The sequence below is a fragment of the Anoplophora glabripennis genome, unplaced genomic scaffold, assembly GCF_000390285.2.
Source record: "Anoplophora glabripennis isolate ALB-LARVAE unplaced genomic scaffold, Agla_2.0 scaffold1066, whole genome shotgun sequence".
NCBI classification, from domain to species: domain Eukaryota; kingdom Metazoa; phylum Arthropoda; class Insecta; order Coleoptera; family Cerambycidae; genus Anoplophora; species Anoplophora glabripennis.
In genome coordinates, this window is record NW_019417150.1 from 93709 (window position 1) to 113940 (window position 20232).

The 20232-nt window shown below is 33.3% G+C and overlaps 1 protein-coding gene across 2 annotated transcripts in view; it reads right to left on the minus strand.

Moving 5' to 3' along the window:
• The window catches only part of LOC108913508 (conserved oligomeric Golgi complex subunit 6), a 52843-nt gene that overhangs the window by 19298 nt on the left and 13313 nt on the right, over positions 1–20232 (minus strand). The window contains exons 6-8 of one of the 2 annotated variants that reach the window (XM_018719063.2): positions 14921–15078; positions 10191–10418; positions 7506–7633 (exon numbers count right to left, since the gene is read on the minus strand). In XM_018719063.2, the coding sequence (XP_018574579.1) occupies positions 7607–7633; positions 10191–10418; positions 14921–15078 (413 nt within the window). In that variant the 3' untranslated portion in view covers positions 7506–7606. Of the gene's footprint in view, positions 1–7505; positions 7634–10190; positions 10419–14920; positions 15079–20232 lie in introns of those variants that run through there. The other variant, XM_018719062.1, reaches the window with a different exon arrangement.

Here is a 20232-nt window from a genome sequence, read left to right on the forward strand (position 1 = left end):
ATCCAGGCGCTCTAAACCTTCTTCCTCATTCTTTGAGAGAATTAGTATATCATCTAAATATACCAACACGTATTGATGTACCAGCGATCCCAATGCCAAAGTAATTGCACGCTGAAATACCGCTGGAGCATTGGACAACCCAAATGGCATTCTGTTGTATTGATAATACCCATCAGGAGTGATGAAAGCAGTATACTGTTTACTGTCTTCTGACATAAGTATTTGATAGTAACCAGATTTTAAATCGAGGGTCGTAAATATTTTATTGTCGTAAATATTTTATTGCCAGATAATCGATCCAAAAGATCTTCTATTAATGACAATGGATAACGATCTTTTACTGTTATTTCATTTAACTTTCGAAAGTCTACCACCATACGCAAGTCGCCCGTTTTCTTTTTTACAAGTAAGATGGGACTGCTATATGGTGAAGTTGTAGGTTCAATTATACCCTTTTCCAACAAGTCTTTCACGATTCCCTGTACTATTTCACGCTCGTAAAGCGATAAACGGTAGGGTTTGTAACTGACCGGTATTGGTGAAGTAAGCTGTATATGCATTTCGATATTTACGTTACTTAAAAGTGAAACATTTTCGCCATAACATTCGGGATATAAATTGAGAATTTGACGCACTCGATCATCTAATTCGCTGTTATTGGTTGCACTACAAGTCACTCCTCGTGCCAGGCAAGTGTTTTCAGGAATGTTTATTGTTTGCAGACTTAAATTCATAATTTTTAGGAGCCCTTCTCCATTCTGTAATCGCGTAATCTTAGAAGGAACTATTATAGTTGATCCATTTCGGAATTGTTCTGAATGACGTGTTTGTATTTCACCATGAACCATCTCTGTTTTTATAGGAACAAAATTAACACCCGGCTGAATGGAAATACGATGCTGTGCAATTAATTTCAGTGTATTATTTGTATCCGCCTCAAAATGTAAATTATGAAATATATTGCGCTCTGTTAATGTCAACATCTCGGGAGTTTTATAAACAAAGACGTTGTCGTCCTCAGTAACTGGCTGACTTATTAATACATCGGTGGTTTGTAACGTATTAGACACAACAAAGAAATTCGTAACTAATTTAATATCATCTATCTCAATTTCGACGGATACAGTGCCAAATGGTTTAACTGTAGCACCACCGTAACCTATGATAACACTGTTACTGTCATCAGTTTTTATTTCAAGTCCCAATTTATAAACAGCAATTAATTTTATAGTGTTACAACTACTGCCAAAGTCTTCGTAACCGGAAAGTTTTTCATCTCCAATTTTGACAAGTTTATAAAACTTTTTATCTTTATTTATAACCCGACTACAATCAAGTCTTTTCAGTTCCTATTTAGACGATTCGTCACGATTTATTTTCTTCCAACACTCGCTCACGACATGTCCTTTTCATTTACAAAACATACAGTTTTTATCCGAATTATAAGCATCACAATTAATTTTTTTATGTCCAGGTTTGCCACATAGGTAACATTTCAATTGTTTTGAATCGCGTTCTTGAGTAATTCGCGAAGGTCCAGGTTCACTATTATTGTTATGTCTTAATTTAATATCACGATCACGTTGTATATGACGTGTACGGTCTGCATTAACGATTAAAAATTGTAATAAATGCTTAGTACTTACGCAAGCTGCTGCACGAATACCTGACTTTAGGAAAGGATCGTTGATCGTATTGGCGATGACATCCACTATAACTTTGTCCTCCAGCTTACAATATTGCCCTAACGCTACCTTCTGGTAATAAAAATCCACCAAATTTTGTGAAGGTTCCCGTTGAACGTTGACAAGTTCCCTCAATTTATCGAAAACACATTGTTGTGGTGGAAAAGCATTTTTAAGTTTCTTCTTCCATTCCTCCCAAGACAATTTCGTATTATCTTGATTTAAATACCAGGTTCGAGCATTTCCTTTTAGTTTATTCACCATACAATACACACGTGCCTTTTCATCCCACTCAAACATATCACCAGTTGTATCGATATTGTTTATCCACTGTTTCACATTTATTGTTTCTTGAAAACCTCCGCTAAACGTTGGTACACTATCAATTTTTCCATAGTAGGCACTTGATTTACTCCGCANTTCATATGTTCCTGAGTGATTTTGGTTTTAAACAAGCTGAATCGGATAAATGTATTTATAATCAATATCACAAGTATGGCGTCCGGTGTAGGTTCACCTGAATGTGCTCTGAGTAGTAGGAGCTGTAAACGGTGTAAAAAGAACCTTATAAATGGTCTTAAATGTAAAAACTGTGAGAGTTATTTTCATGTAAGTTGTGCTAAAAACTGTAATTTTGTAAAGTTCATCAATGATGACTTAATTAAGTGTTGTGAACCGGAACCATCCACTGATCAATTATTTTTTGATGCTATGGAAAATCTCAGCCTGGATAAGTTGATTGACATAAATATATTTAAATATATTTTAAAGCAAAAGGATGACATAATTAAGGAATTGCATAGCAAAATTGATTTAATGAATGAACAGATTATGCTATTAAAAGGAAGTAATGCATACTTTCCTAAAAAAGAACAGCTAAAAACCATAACAAAAAATGTACGCAGTGATAGGATTGATACAGCGATAGCAGCACCTCATATTCAGACCTGTTGCCAGTTCCACCCAAAATAATATAATTACCGGAAAGGATGTTTCAGCTGCATTAATGCAAGTAAATACTAAACAAAAATGTAACGAAATTATAAATCTGGAAAATGAAAATAAAATACAAGAGAATAAAAAGGCATGGAATGAGGTTAGAAACAGGAAAATGAGAAAACCATTAATTATAGGAAGTAATAACAAAATTAAGGTAAATGGAAAAGATGTCAGAGGTGTTCCTAAATTTGCAGATCTTCATATATACAGAGTGGATCCTACTATGACTATGGATGAACTCTGCGAAATAATTAAACCACGTTTTCCTGAAGCGATTGTGAGCGCTTTAATTTCAAAATATCCTGACCTCTACAGCTCTATTAAAGTAAGTATATACAATTATAACTTCGAAAATGCTATGAAGCCTGAGATATGGCCACATGGAGCCCATGTACAAAGATTTTTTCAACTACATCCCAAGAAACTACCTCAAGGGTAGAACAGAGTGAGGTAGATAAAGGTAGTGTGTGTAGGTGTGGATGTGATTTGTCAAATTGTGATAAATATTTTCGCGTCATGAATGTAAATTGTCAATCACTATGTAACAAATCTAATAGAATTGAGGTAATTTTGAAATGTGACAAACCTGATGTTTTCTGTTTATCTGAAACCTGGTGCTATGATTTTAATATAGACTTAGTTAGATTTAATAACTATAAAGTAGCTTTCTATTTCAATCGTAGTGTTAAACTGCACGGTGGAGTTTTAATACTTATAAAAAGTCATATGCAGTATAAAATTTCTGAATTTTTAAGTAATTTATCTATTGAAACGCATTGCAAAATTTGTAACTTGTCTTTTCGGGTCGAAGATAAAACTGTTTGTCTTATGAATTTATACAGGTCCCCATCTGTCAGTATTGAGATTTTCATCGATCGGCTCTTTGCAGCCCTCAATTTCTGTGCAAAAAACTATGATGTCACCATGATATGTAGTGATTTTAATATTGATTTTCTTGGTATGTCCCATGATAAAGAAGTTCTGATTGATTTAATAGAGAGTTTTAACCTTTCTTTACTAAGTCTGGCACCTACGCGCATTTTTACTGATAAAAACATGAGAACGACTAAAACTAAAGTCGATTATTTCTTAACTAATATGTCGTGGGACTATTATGAAAATGTTGTGGATTTGCAATTAGGTGATCACCTTGGTATTGATGTTAAAATTGATTGTCAGTCTACTTCAGTATGTAAATCATGCTTGAAGGATTTATAAAAATATTAGTTAGAGAAATATGTCTCCAAGTAAATTAATTAAATTACAAGAATGTATATCAAATGAAAATTTTGAATCTGTGTATGAGTGTCTCAATGCTGCGAACAGCGCTAGTGTCGACCTTGCATATGCAGAAATTGTGAATATTCTATCTTATTATGTTAATTTAATATGTCCTGTTGTTATAAAAAATATTTGTAAGGCCAACAATAGAAGTTGGGTTGACTCCAGTCTCAGACAAATGGGTATCGAACTTAGGAATCTGTTTTGGTTAACTAAACAGTCATTAAACCAAGCTGATCATGATTATTATAGAGAATGTAAAAAATGCTATAATACTGAAATTAATAAGACCAAAAAATCTTATTATCAAAATGGTCTCGAAAATAAAAATGTACATGAAAAACAAAAATATATTTGGCGTATCGTACAACAAAAAATTGGGAAAAATAGAGATAGTGAAATAAAGTCTATTCAAATTAATGGAGAGATAATTCGTGGTAATTACGAAATTTCTAATGTTTTTGCAAATTTTTTTTCAAGTAATGTAAAAAATATAATAGATACACATTTCAATGGGATTCATTTTGATACTTATACTACAATGTATGTTAGTGATACGTATTTTATGCCTATTTTATCCACAGATGTTTTAGATGCTGTGAACTCTTTGAGAGATGTGAATTCTGAGGGTGCAGATTGCATTCCCACAAAAGTTGTAAAACGGTTGGGTCCTGATATTTCGTGTGTGGTGGCAGATTTGATAAATGCTTCAGTGGTGAGGGGTACCTTTCCAGCAAACTTTAGGGTAGGCATTGTAACACCAGTGTTCAAAAAAGGTAACCATCTTAACTTAGATAATTATCGCCCAATAACGGTACAAAGTGTTTTATGCAAAATAATTGAAAAATGTATTTATAAGCAGATGTTATCTTTCATTAACAAATATAAGATTATAACTGAACATCAGCATGGTTTCCTGCCTGGAAGGTCGACTGAGAGTGCATCTATTGCACTCTTCAACTATATCCACAGAGCGCTGGATGGACGGAGGTGTGTGGGTGCACTCTTTTTCGATCTTTCAAAGGCTTTTGATTCAGTGAACACTGATGTTACAATAAATAAATTAAGGGATTTGGGTTTTAGAGGAACATTTCTCACATGGCTTGCCTCCTATCTTCAGGTCAGAGAAATAATGGTGAAAGTTGATGGGCAGCGATCTCTTCCCCACTATGTGGATACAGGAGTACCTCAAGGGTCTATTCTTGCCCCTCTAATATTTTTATTGTATGTTAATGATCTTTCGAATTACGTTAGTACAAGACACTTAATTCTATATGCTGATGATACCACTTTGGCAACAGAAGCTGAATCTCTGAAAGATCTTATTCCGAAAATGAATATTCTCTCCAGAGAATTTACCACATGGTGCGGTAGAAATTCGCTGATTGAAAATGCTGCTAAAACAACTTGTATGTATTTTGGCACTGGGTCTGTAATTCCTGATTGTAGTAAGATCCTAGTTAATAATGTTGACATTTATTTTTCAAAAGTTACAAAATTCTTAGGTTTGTTTGTGGACAGCAATATAAGTTGGAATACAAACATAAATCATGTTTGCAAAAAATTAAATAGCTATTATGCTATATTAAAACTGAAGAATATCTTTACTACAGGTCAATTAATTAATGTTTACTATGCCATTGTTTACCCTCACATTTCTTATAATATTATTTTGTGGGGTAGTGTAGGGGCTGCTTCCAAAGTTTTCATTTCTCAAAAAATAATTATACGGCTAATTTTTAATTTAAAATACAGAGAAACCTGTAGAGAACATTTTAAAAAACATGGCATTCTTACATTATATTCTATTTATATATACAAGTGCATTCTCTATGTAAAAAATAACTATCAGAATTTTTGCAGAAATTCCGATTATCATGATCATTTTACTAGATCCTCAAATTCTATTAGGCCACCTAAACATGCAACTAATCTTTTTGAAAGAAGCCCAGTCTATATGGGGATTAAACTTTTGAATCGGCTGCCCGAGTGTGTGAGACTGGAGAATAATCCAAATGTTTTTAAACGAAAACTTAGACAATTTTTATCAAATGAATGTTTTTATAATGCTGCAGAATTTTTAAATGGGAAATTTTAAATTTTATTGTGCATGTATCTGTATGTCTTATCAATTGTTAATGTCATTGACGTGTATACATCATATATACTTTTATATACTTTCCTATTTCTTATATTGACTTGTCCTATATCTTTTGCTTGTAAGATCTGAAGGGATGAATAAATATATTATTATTATTATTATTAATGGAGTTGTACAAGGTGTAAAAGTATTATTAATAATATACGTTTACGATGGACTTGTGTTATCAAATAGTAAAGAAGCTATTGATTCAGTTTTACAAAAAAATGAAAAGCATGTTTAATATGAAAATTAATAAACCGGAATATTTTGTTGGACTAGAAATTATTATAAATAGTGATTATATTTTCATTAGTCAATCGAATTACATAAGGCAACTAATAAATCATTTCGGATTGAAAGACGCCAAACCAACATGTTCCAGAAGATAAAAGTTGTAACTTATCAATGGACACAGAACCATTCCTTGAAGAAGGTCAAGTGCCGTACAGACAAGCTATTGGATCACTAATATTTCTTGCTATTGTTAGTAGACCAGATATAGCTCATGCAGTGAGAGTTGCAAGTCGCTTCACAAATAATCATACATTAGCACATTGGAACTCTGTTAAGAAAATTTTTAAATATTTGCTCCTCACATCAGATTATGGTATTACCTATCATAAACATGGAAAATCATTAGACCTGATTGGATTCACTGATGCAGATTATGCAGGAGATGTTGAAACAAGAAAATCCACAAGTGGCTACATATTCAAGATGTGTGAAGGCGCAGTGACATGGAGCAGTAGAAAACAACAAAGTGTGGCACTATCAACAACTGAGTCTGAATATATAGCAGCATCTGAAGCAACAAAAGAAGCTATGTGGCTAAAACAACTGTTGACAGACATTGGAGAGCAGGTTTCTAAACCTATTCAAATATTTATTGATAATCAAAGTGCCATAAGACTTATCAAAAATCCTGAATTTCATAATCGCACCAAACATATTGACGTCAGGTTCCATTATATTCGTGAAAAATTTGAAAATGGGGATATACGACCAGAATACATTGAAAGTTCAAACCAAGAAGCCCACATTTTCACCAAAGCTTTACCCAGAGTCAGATTCGAAAAGTTACAAAAATTAATTGGTGTAGATTTAGGTTGTACTAGCTGTTAAATTTTAACTATTTCATTTTATTTGTTCAAATGTACATTATTGTAAAACTAGAAAAAGTGGGAGTGTTAAGTAGTTTGTTTTATAGTTTTAACAATACTACTAGATGGCGTTGCAGCCACTATAATATTATAAGATTTTCTGTTAGTTCTGTTTTTGGATAATCAATGGTTATTTTGTATGGTCGTGTTCAGTCATCTAAAAATATGACAGTAGACAGTTTCGTATCAAAGTGAAGTTGTTGTTCAAAGTTTTATAAAGAAATAAAACATTTTGTATACTCCACAAGTTTTAATTCAACATTGTTAACATTTTATTTATATAAATCCCACTGGTTAACAGGTAAAAACATTTAAATTTTCACTGAATATACCTGTGTCTATATCCGCTCAAAAGAAAGTCTGCCCTAAAAAGAGTTACAAGAATATTGTTATGAAAAGTTGCCCTGACTAGGCAAAACTGTTCATTCATACAAGTGTCTATTTATAGGACATGTTCGTTAAGGAAGATTTCATTGTACAGGGTGTCCCACTAAGGTCGGCGAGGTACGATAGTACGAAAAGTATAGGCCATAGGGCTTCGGGAAAGATATTTTGATTAATAAATTGACTGAAAAGCGCTGAAAATAGTTTTCAAGTTCGTAACTCGGCCGCACAATTTACATACCAAAACATAAGGTGCGTTTTGTTGGATCAATCCCGGGTTTATTGGATTCTTTAGAATGACATTTTTCAATAAAACGATTCGAATCAAATCTGACATTAGACAGATGCCGAATCTCAACGGGCCAATGCTACACCAGGTACCTAAGTAACCTCACAAACTTGATCTCCCCACCACTTAATTCTAATAATTCCGTCTCAAACCACAGAAGCAAAAGTTGCAACCGGATTCAGAATATCCTTGCAATAAAACGCCCATTCTGCATAATTCAATTCCGGAATAATTCCAACAAAATGCACCTATAGAGTTGAATTCTTCTTAGAAATGTTTCTTATTCAGGTATATTAAATAATATAAATATTGATAACCGGGTTCATTGTGCATAACTTTTGTTACTGACATTTTGTTCTATCTCTCGACAGAAAGGGTGGAGGAAGCCCCTAATGTTTCATCAGAAAAATGCATTTTTTTAAAGATTGACTCATCAAGAGCCTATAGTGTTATATCTCGTTGGAAAGGTCTTTTCATGCTTAATCTCGTGGTGAATGCATAAATCATTTACCTCAATATGGAACCCTACAGATGGTGTTATTTCAAAAGTTTGTTGTTTTATGGATTTTTCTCAAAAATTTTAAATGAAATGAAGTTTTCTTTACATAAATGAATTCAACACAAAAAATTGTTGAATATAGTATAAGTTTGAAATTTATAACAAAAGAGTTGTTTATTTATTGGCGCTATTTATCCAAGTTTAGGTTTTTTCACATTTTCTCAAAAAACTGAAATAGCAGCATAAAACTTTTTATAGTTAGGGTTAGTTTGAAGAGCATAAAAATAGCTACATTCTGACGCCAAAAAAAGTTCGATATCTTTTTTTGTTATCAAGTTCTTCGTAAATTAGTGAGCAAAAAGTAAATAATGATAATGAATTGAGAAACACGACGCTAAGGAAAAGACATTTAATTACCAAAACAAAATGCGTTTATAAAAGAACCTACCTAAACCCACACAAATGAGTCAATATAATAACAATTTTGAAAATAATAACAAAAACCAATAACAACCAGATTTTGATATTATGTAACGAAAGAACAATTAAATTTTAACAAAAATAAAGATGTTTATAAATGCTTGAAATGCATACCATTATTTTCAATGCAGGAATTTAAACTTCGCTGCATGCTTAGGGAGGTTCTTTTATAAATGCATTTTGTTTTGGTAATTAAATGTCTTTTTGTTAGCGTCATGTTCCTCAATTCATTATCATTATTTATTTTCTGTTCACTGATTAGCGACAACAAAAAAACATTCTAAACTTGATTAAATAGTGCCAATAAATAAACAACACTTCCGTTAGAAATTTCAAACATACTATATTCACCAATTTTTTGTGCTGAATTCATTTATATATTTAAATTATAGCATGGCATTTAAAATTTTTGAGAAAAATCCATAAAACGGCAATCTTTTGAAATAATGCCATCTATAGGGTTCCTTATCGAGGTAAATGACATTACGCATTCACCACGAGATATAACACTATGGGCTTTTGATGAGCCAATACTTAAAAAAATGCATTTTCCTGATCAGACATTAGGGGGCTTCCCCCACCTTTTCTGTCGAGAGATAGAACAAAATGTCAATAACAAAAGTTATGTGCAATGAATTCAGCTTTCCATATTTGTACTATTTAATATACCTAAATAGGAAACATTTCTGAGAAAAATTCAACTCAATGTTTTGGTATGTAGATTGAGCCCCTTAAAGGACAAGCTAGCAACTTGAATTTTGTCTTGGTTGATTTATTAATTAAAATTTTTTTCCCGAAGTTCTAGGGCCTATACTTTCACTAATATTGTACCTCTCCGACCTTTGTGGGGCACCTTGTACAGATTTTGATAATTTTGCATTAAACTATTATTAGCTCCCATCAATATTGTCAATTATTGTTTTAAAAAACTTATCCACAACATAATCAAGTGGCAACAATTATCCAAATAAAATTTATTGAAACAATCCATTTTAAATCCCGGATTATTAATTTTATTCGTAGATAGAAAAACTGGTCCTGAATATATTACAAAAGATGATAATAATTTCCAATATTTTTTGTGAGAGAATATTGCGATACCACTTAGAGTGCTAAATTTAATTTAAATTGGGCAAAGCTAAACAAAACAATTCAGAATTGGGTAAGTTTAGTTAAATTGTCTTCTGTCTATGTACACTGAACATTGCGCACCCTTTATATTTCAATACAACATTTAAAATCCATTAAAAAGTATTTGTCTTAACTTTACCTTTTTCATATCATTTTCTCGGCCTTCACTCATATTAGCTGTAGATAATAAGTCTCTTAAAAGAGCTAGTAAATTATTTACTACTGGAGTAGGAGACAAATCTCTGAGGGGTGTTTCTACTTTAATAAGAGCATTGTTGACCTCCTGTTGTAATGTTGTAAAAAATACTTGCTCACATAGGTTTTGAAGGTCGAGCAATGTTTTCTCTAATGATCCTTTTGATACAATCTAAAAAGTAAACAAATAATAAAGGTAATAAATAATCTAATATACTGTGCATCATGTGAGCTGCACTTATTATTACTTAGTCATCTATTGGAAATATAAAAATATGACTTGAAATAGGTATCATTTTTAATATACAGGGTGTCCCAGAATAAGTGGGCAGTGTCTCAGATTTATACAAGATGATGGACAACAGAAGGATTCAACAATCTTCAATTCGCAGAGCTAGGGAATGCTTAACATTAGAAGGAGCTCATGTTGAACGGACATACAAAATTATGTACCTAATAAAAATCATATTCAACAAAAATTATTTTTGTCTCAAAAAAGTTCATTTTATCAATATCAACCAAGTGTGCTATCTAAAAATATTATTTTTGCGCCTTTACCGTAAAGGGTGTAAAAAAAATTGACATTATTGTGCTACAGCTAGTCCTGGCAAACCAAATAAATTTTTATAAATTTTTAAGGAGTCTTATCTGTTGGTTGTCCATCGTATTAAAAAATAATTAAATTACAATAAGTATTTTAAAAGTTATTAAATAAAAATCAATTTTCAGGAGCATCCTTTAGGGGCCTGTATCTCCGTGGGGGGGGGGGGAATTTTTATAGGAATTTGTCATATTTCCCACATATTCTGGGATATATAATATAAATATACAAGAAAATTTGTAGAGATCCTTTTGAAGAGCGACATCACCACATATATTGTCTCCCATCAGACTTAATGTCACTTTAACTCTGCAATGTCATGGATTTTGATTGGTTGTATCCCTTTGAGGTAGGTTAAAGTGGGCTTGCTCCTCCATACCTCTATTACTGGATCCAACAACAGTTGTACCAATATCCCCGTACTTCTTAAATGGTTCTGGAAGAATAATGGCTTGCTCGCTGGCAAATAGGCATTGGACATCTCCCTCTTCACGCCAACGTCAACAAACTCTCGTGTAAGATTATACCATGCTTATCGCTCTTTCTTCATTGATGACATTGGCACTGCAAGTATGTTACTCTTGTGTCTATTGCGTCTTTTTCTCTTTGCCTGAACACTAAATGTTTGTAAGGCCTCCTGAAAATATTAAGGCTTGCATCTTATAGACAAGAAACACACTTTTAGTAAGACAATGATAGAAATGGATCCATCCACGAAGTGACAAACCGTAACGCTACAGCAACTTCGTTTAATTTTCTGCACTGAAAGATCATGGAGAACATGTAAACATCAGAAAATGTACCTTTGCTGTTTAAAAACTATTAATTATATGTTCTGCACAGTAAGCTATATACCACTATCTATTATGTATGCAATTAAAGCTCACTCTGTACAAGGTGTAACTGAAATAAGTATTCAAAATTTCTGAGTTTGTAAAACAAGTCGAAAAATGACGAAAACTTTAGTACAATTTTTGCCAGTGGCGGCTCCTAAGGGAGCTACGCTCTCCTAAAGGGGTAACCTCGGAAACAGTTTTTAATGCGTAACATCCAAACGGCTCGACATTAAGTCACGAAATTTTGGTGAGATATTAACCTTGACGTGCTTAATAAGTCTCATAAAATACATTTCAAAATTTGCTACAGGGGCGTGAGAAAATGCAGGACCCAGGGACAAATTTAATCATATCTTTTTTGTAGTCAATTTTTTCTAGTTCCTGACTCGAAAATATTGAAATTTGAAGTATTTAACATAAAAAAGGTCCTCTTGTTAAATTTCACTAGGATGTGCCGTTTTCCAGTAAAATCGATTTCAATCATTCCCAACGTGCTCCAAATTCAACTTTCATTACATAGCAAAATAAATTAATTGCAGTGTGCCATGGGGAAAACAACTAGTCTGACAGTTAACAGAAATGTCAAATATTTTTAACACTCTTAATAGTAACAAATAAAAATATGGTGATATAAATAAAAGCTAAAAAATAGATACATATGAGATTATTTATTAAACTATTGTAAGCGGCTGAAACTTTTACGTAACATTTTAACAGATTTAAACCATTTAGTTTAGTTTAACAAATTAACCAAATATCTTAATTTCTTTAGCAGAAAATGTGCCCTAGTCAAGAAGACAGACTAGATTCAACTTTCAAAATGTCCGCCGTTTGCCCTAATGCACGCACGTAACCTGTTTTCCAAAGAAAATAGGTTCCGGTATAGTTTGTGCTCCACATTGAGTTCATTAAATGCATTTTCTATACGCTGACGCAACTGTTCCTCATTGTCAACAGCTTGGAAATACACTTTTTGTTTCATTTGACCCCACACGTTAAAATCCATTGGGTTGAGGTCTGGTGACCGTGGAGGCCAATTTATGGCAGCATCATTTCCTCGGCCAATCCAGCGATTTGGGAAGTGCTCGTTTAACCACTGTCGACATTGACGGTTGAAGTGAGGAGGGGCGCCGTCATGCATGTACCATAAGGAACCTCGTCTTACCAAAGGAATATCCTCTAAAAATTCATACAATCTAGTAGACAAAAATTGATGGTACATTGCTCCGGTTAAATTTCCAGGCATGATGTGATATCCAAATAGATTATTTCCTAATGTGGCAGCCCAAACATTTATTTTAAATGAATGCTGATAATGGGTTACCTTCCGAGCATTAGGATTTTCTTCGGCCCACATATGTTCATTGCGCATATTAAAAACACCGCTTCTGGTAAAGGTAGCTTCATCGGTAAAAATAATATTCGATAGAAACATCGGATCTTCGGCTTGCCTGTCTAAAACCAACTGACAAAACTGTCTGCGCATGGGCCTGTCCTGTGGTAAAATGTCTTGGGCCTGTCTATAATGATAGGGATACAATTGTTGTTCTCTCATTATCCTCCATACTGTCATATGAGACATGTTATTTTGAACTGATAGTCGTCTTGTACTAAGTGTGGCGTTAGCTTCAACTAAATTTAAAATATTTTCCTCATTCAGGACATTTCTAATTATTCTACGCCTGCCTCTCTCAAAATTGTTCCTTTTTAACGTACCCCGTTCTCGCAAACGCCTTTCTGTGCAAAGAAATGTTTTGTAATTGGGCACATTTCTGTTGGGGAACTTTTCACCGTATCGTTGTGCGGCTGCTCTTGCGCTTCCATGACATTCACCTAACGTCAAAAGCATATCTACATACTCAGAAAATGTATACTGTTGCATTTTTAAATTATTTGATATTTTTATTTACTATAAAACGGCACTGCGAATACTCAAATGACACAAATTTGAAACTAAAAATACTTGACATTTCTGTTAACTGTCAGACTAGTTGTTTTCCCCATGGCACACTGCAATTAATTTATTTTGCTATGTAATGAAAGTTGAATTTGGAGCACGTTGGGAATGATTGAAATCGATTTTACTGGAAAACGGCACATCCTAGTGAAATTTAACAAGAGGACCTTTTTTATGTTAAATACTTCAAATTTCAATATTTTCGAGTCAGGAACTAGAAAAAATTGACTACAAAAAAGATATGATTAAATTTGTCCCTGGGTCCTGCATTTTCTCACGCCCCTGTAGCAAATTTTGAAATGTATTTTATGAGACTTATTAAGCACGTCAAGGTTAATATCTCACCAAAATTTCATGACTTAATGTCGAGCCGTTTGGATGTTACACATTAAAAACTGTTTCCGAGGTTACCCCTTTAGGAGAGCGTAGCACCCTTAGGAGCCGCCCCTAACAGAAATTGTACTAAAGTTTTCGTCATTTTTCGACTTGTTTTACAAGCTTAGAAATTTTGAATACTTATTTCTGTTACACCTTGTATAAGGTAGATAGGTCATTGCCAGATATCTCTTTTTCCTTGTTCTCAGGTATCCTTTTGATGGTTCGTTTAATATTTCTATTCGCGTATATCTAGTCTCACATTCAAGTATTCTGACTCACAGATGGCCCATTCTTGATGTACTAACATGTTGACAATACCTTACTTCTAGGGTGCTGATGATGAAACTCAGTATTAATATCTATCCATTTAAATTGTCTTTCAGTAAATACTGTGCCTTAAGGTGTCATTTAGAGCAGCAGGCAGCTGGATACCATTTTTTTTGTCTCTATGATGAAGCTGATGTCTAAATGTATCTTTCTCAGGAAGAGCTGCATGAACGATCTACTCGAAGACACTGGTGTATAAAGCATCCCGTATACAGGGTGATTGTTTTATCATGGGACGGTTGTCATGTAAGCAGCTAAAGCAAAGTGAGCCAAAGTATTTTGTTTGGGCTGGCTGATTCTTGAAAAGGTAGATAATAAAACCATAATCAAACTATACTGGGCATCGTAACACTCCATTTTTTATTTCAAAATAATAAATTTGTATTCTAGTGATCATGTTTCTACAGAGCCATAATATCAAATACAACCTCTTCAGAATTGCGACATAATTACCAATGCACGTCCAGTATATTTAAATTTCAACAGAGACAAAAAATTATGACGGCACCCAAAGGAAGTAACTTTAACGCCAAATCATTAACTAAGTATCAAAACTTAGCATAGTTTATACATACCTTACAAATGCATTTCTTATAGTATCTCAATAAATTTACTACCGAATGTAAAACTGTAGCTGGAGTTGGTACATTTAATACTTTCTCGATTCTTATTTTAAGTGGGTGACAAATTCCATCACATATTCTAATCAGTGCATCCTGTATAAAACTATTACCTGAAAACAATATTTACAAGTCATCTTTGTTTCAATTTAATAGAGAAAAAAAAAAGACAGACAATATGGTAACATTCTTGTAACAAAAACTGTTTGTAAACTAATGCATACATTTAGACAAATGGTTTTCTACAGACTTAACTTTAACTTTCAGATTTTCAAATATGAAAATGATTTTGTTTATTTTACTATTACCTATTTATTACATCGTACCATAAATTAATGTTAATCCTCTCTACATTTTAAATTATCTCATTTGAATTACGAATTTATTTCAGATACAGGACGTCACCTAACGAATGTTACATATTTCAAGGGTATAATCTAAAACCCAAATAGTGTCCATTTAACCAACCTTGCCGAAACGAAAAATGTCGCGAAAAAAGTTACAGGGTGTTGAAGTTTCTTTTTTTTATTTCTTGTTTTCTCCTTAACTCTGAATCCAGTTAACCAATTCGCCACGGTAGCGCAGTCGGTCGAGAGTGCGGTGGCAGGCATTTCTCGGCTAGGCTTCCTACTCTGGTCCGGGTTCGATCCCCGGTGTCGGCACTGGCAATGTCGATGGATAATGGGTGTTTGTCCGCGTTTTTTCAAGTGTAGCCCCCTTCCGCACAAGCCTTTGGCTTTTGGATTTGGGGGATGTCTCATTTCTGTGGTGTGTTTTATGTTTTATGTTTTTTTAATTCGAGCAAAATTTGCTGTTGCTTAGTTTCTCTTCATGAAGTATGCAATGATTATATTCCTATTCGGTTAAGTCATACAGTGTGTGCATTTTTACCACAACCTTTTGTAAATATTCTACTGTAACATTTTTGTATGTTTAAATTTTTACACTATCAGAAATAGGTAGAGAATTTTATTCTACACAAAAAATATTTAGCTATCAAAAGTCGAAATTATGCTCGGTTATGAAAATATTGAACATTTGAGATGAACATTTTTTGAACAATTTCTCCAGTTACATAACAAGGATCACACTTTTCTCAGGAGAATTAATTTACAGATGAAACTGGTTTTACCCGTAGAGGTGGCAAAAACTATCACATATGAAGCGAGGAAAATCCTCATGCCGTAAAAGAGCATCATTTTGGGACCTATCGCTCTACCTACAAGGTTGAAGGGCCAAAATTATTTAGAATTCCATCAGATGACAAATGTGGTTCATGTACGATGGTGGCCCTGCTCATTGCAGCCATTTAGTGAAAGATCATTTAAATCGAACATTTCCAAACTGTTGGATTGGTCGGGGTAATGACTTTACATCACCTTCTCGTTGTCAGGATTTTAATCTGTTAGACTTTTACTTTTGGGGCCATAATTTCGACTTTTGATAGGTATACATTTCTTGTGTAGAATAAAAGTCTCTATCTATTTCTGATAGTTGCGTGTAAAAATTTAAACATACACATTCACAAAGGGTTGCAGTAAAATGAACGCCCTGTATGATTTAACCTAATAGGAATCACAGCATACTTCATGAAGAGAAACTAAAAAAATTTAATCTGAATCATAAGGTCCTCTCTGATGTAAATTGACATGTTAGGTATTATAGTGTTTTTCAGCAAAAGTTAAAATAATTATTAAATTTGAATCCAAGTGGTTAAACCATTTTGGCTAAATTTTCAGCACAGCATAGTCTATTTTTGACAGCTTCAAGCTAATCGATAGAGGTTTTGTTTGTGACAAAAATACTAGTAGCCATCATAGAAAAGACAGTCTGTAGATATATGCTTATAGGTTTCTAAGTGTTTTGCTTATAAAACCTAAACCAACGAAGCGAATGCTACATGTTGACAATAATTAAAATTATATACCTATACAGGGCGAGTCAGAAAGAATGGGTCACTAAGCTGGAGATACTAGACACCAAAATATTATGTTTGAGCTTATCATGCCTTATACTAATGTCGCTGGTTTACGAGCTGGGTGTTCAAGGTTTAAATTTTATTCTGAAATTTCTCAATTGAGAAAGTTTTGATAGCATGACTCTGAAATTTGGTAGTGTTGGGTTTTTTGGTATGAGAATTACGAATTTGAAGCTTATTTTGACGTTGCTCCTAGAGATCATTTGTTTCACCGTATTATTTAGGTAAATGAAAACATATTTTTTTTTATCTGTTGAGCTATGATTTAAAAAAGTTAAAAATCTAAAAGAACGTTCAATTCTAAATAAAAAATGTACCCTTGTTTAGGTCACCTAACTTTATCGGTGTCCGAGTTATTTGCATTTAAAAGTTTCAATGTATTTTGTGATTTTCTTTCAGGCGTTGATTTTGCTATTTCTTTTCTAAGTAGGCTTGTGTCAGATTTTCATGTCAATAAATATTAGCGTATTTTGCATGCGTGTGATTTATTATTCGTGCAAAATTATAGGCTAGTGATCAAAAAATACCACGACACAATAATTTTGCAAACAGTGAGATGCGTGATATGATTTGTGTTTTTGCCCAGGCTAATTTTAATGGACATGCGGCGGCCCGAAGATATGAATACATGTACCCAAATAGATTGCAACCTTATTATTGTGCAAAACCGTACTTATCTTATCAACTTCGACGTCACCTGTTACATAGGTGTTGTATAACAATAAAAAAGTAATATTAACGGTCGATAGAAGGAAGCACAAAAAACAGGCACTTAGGTAGGAAATTCTGAAAGGAAGCCTAGTCAGTCGAAGATAGGCAGTTGAAGTGAGAACAGTGTGGAGATCGGCAGTAAGACGATCGGCAGTAAGACGATCGGCGGGCAGTGTGACAAAGTAGTGTAAAATTAAGTGTTTAAAGTGTTATTAGTTAGCAGGTAATATTCTTTAAGTACTTTGTTGTTAATTGTTCTATGTAACCTTATGATTGTGATGATTATAGATGTTTCATGATAATAATTCTTTGTATGTTTAGCTTCCATTGCTTTATGCTCAAGGGCATATATTTTTCTAAGGTAAAATTGTTATAATTATACTTAAAGTTTGCCCATTATTTATTTCATGTTAAAAATATATGTATTGTCCTGATTGCCAGACATTACAATAACGACTTCTTTGTTTCACATCTAACTTGTTTTTGCCACGATTACGTTATACGTAAAATATAGATGTTTCATGATAATAATTCTGTATATGTTTAGCCTTCATTGTCTTACGCTCAGGGGCGTATATTTTTCTAAGATAAAATTGTTACAATTATTATTATAGATTGCTCATTATTTATTACATGTTAAAATATGTATATTGTCGTGACTGCCCAGATATTGCATTAACGACCTCTTTGTTTCACATTTAACTTGTTTTATCATGATTAAGTTGTTCTTTGATTTCTTGTGCTCACTTTATGTCATACGTCTATACGAGCCTTGTTGAGTTTACTAACATTTTCGCCCGTGCGGAACGAATCTGGATTAAGCTCGATTGCCTCCCGTATGGGACTCCAGTGTTATGAAGGATCTTCCGAAATCTCAACTATAGCTGGATTGCCTCCCGTATGGGACTCCAGTACCTTCCGGCTCTGCCGGCTAACTAACACCAAACCTCTTCAGTTTTACTTGGAAGTGTGTATGTCAGACTTGAGTGAGATGACATTTAGTGAGAAATTAAATAAGTCCAGTTTTAATTATCATTAGCAAAGGTTCTTAATGTATGCCTTTGGTTAGCGGTTGTTTTGTATTTATATTTGGGTGGTAAGAGCAACGATCGTGGGTTTCTCTGCCATGCTCTTTCCCCGCAGGAGCTCTAGGTGAGCCTGGCACTCTCCTTTTATGTTTAATGGTTGTTAATGTTTTTGTTGTTCTTTCTATTTGTCACATGTTTAATTTGAATTGTATGTAAATAAAGGTTAGGTGTATTTACTCTGCTTTTGTTTTATATAATTAAACCATACATCCCCTCTACAAAGTTAGTAGCCAGTGCCTTCCGGTCAATTAAAAAATAGAAACATACAACGTAGGGAGTCCTTATGACGATCACATATTGTTGGCCAAAACTACGTTTACTTATTTTTTGTCGAACCTAGGGTTGTTATACTACATTATAAACTATTCAGAAATATTTACAACCACTTAGGCAAATCTGGATCTTTTCGACCAAAAAATTAACCATGGTTCTCCAAAATCTATCACAGTCGATGAAGAAGAGGAAATTTTAATTTGTGTTTCGAAAAATTCCGGTATAAGTACTCGTCGGTTAAGTGCGGCAACGCGGCAAGGCAATCGTCCATTTATATATAGAATTTGGAAAAAAGAAATGCTCCATCCATATCATTATACTCCGGTTCATAATGCTCCATCCATATCATTATACTCCGATTCAGCAGTTATTGCCTCAAGATTTACCAGCTTGCCTACAATTTGCTCAGTTTGTACAAAATATGCAAATGGAAAACCCAGATTTCCTCAATAAGATTCTATTTACCAATGAGACGACATTTACTAGATGGAGAGTTTTCAATTGGAAGAACAATCATTTGTGGGATTCCGAAAATATGCATGTTGTAAAAGAAAGACATTTCTAGCATGACTTTAAGGTGAATATTTGGTGTGGTTTAATTTTTGGTTTCTTCGTAGGACCTTTTGAATTATCCTGGCAGTAGTTCAGATGCCGAAAGGATTTTTATTATTCAAAAGCGCGTGTTACGGATAATCCTAAAAATGAAGAGTAGAGAATCGTGCAGGGGAAAATTCAAGGAAAATAAAATGTTAACTTAATTTTTTAAAAAACAGGTATTTGTTCACAGAAATGTCTTCACAACATAACCAATAAACAAGAACTGAGGATTATTCCTATTCGATATACAGAGAAAGGTGCCTTTTATAATTATATTAAAATGTATAATAAATTGCCTGCTGATATAAGAATAATTACAGATATAAGTAATAATTTTCAAAAAGAAAATTTTCAATTTATTAATAGATCTGGAATCATATACTGTAAATGAGTATTTTAATAATAATAGCTTGTAAGGATGAATTGATCTCTGAAATTTATTATATAGGTATTTCTTTTTTCTATATGGATAGTTATAAAGTTGTTAGAGCTGTAATAGCAAAGCTCTGTTGACGTTATTTTCATTAATGTTACTAGATCTATGTGAGTGTTCTTGAAAATAAAGATATTATTATTATTATTATTATTATACCGAGCGATCCAGAATAATTGAAGCTGAC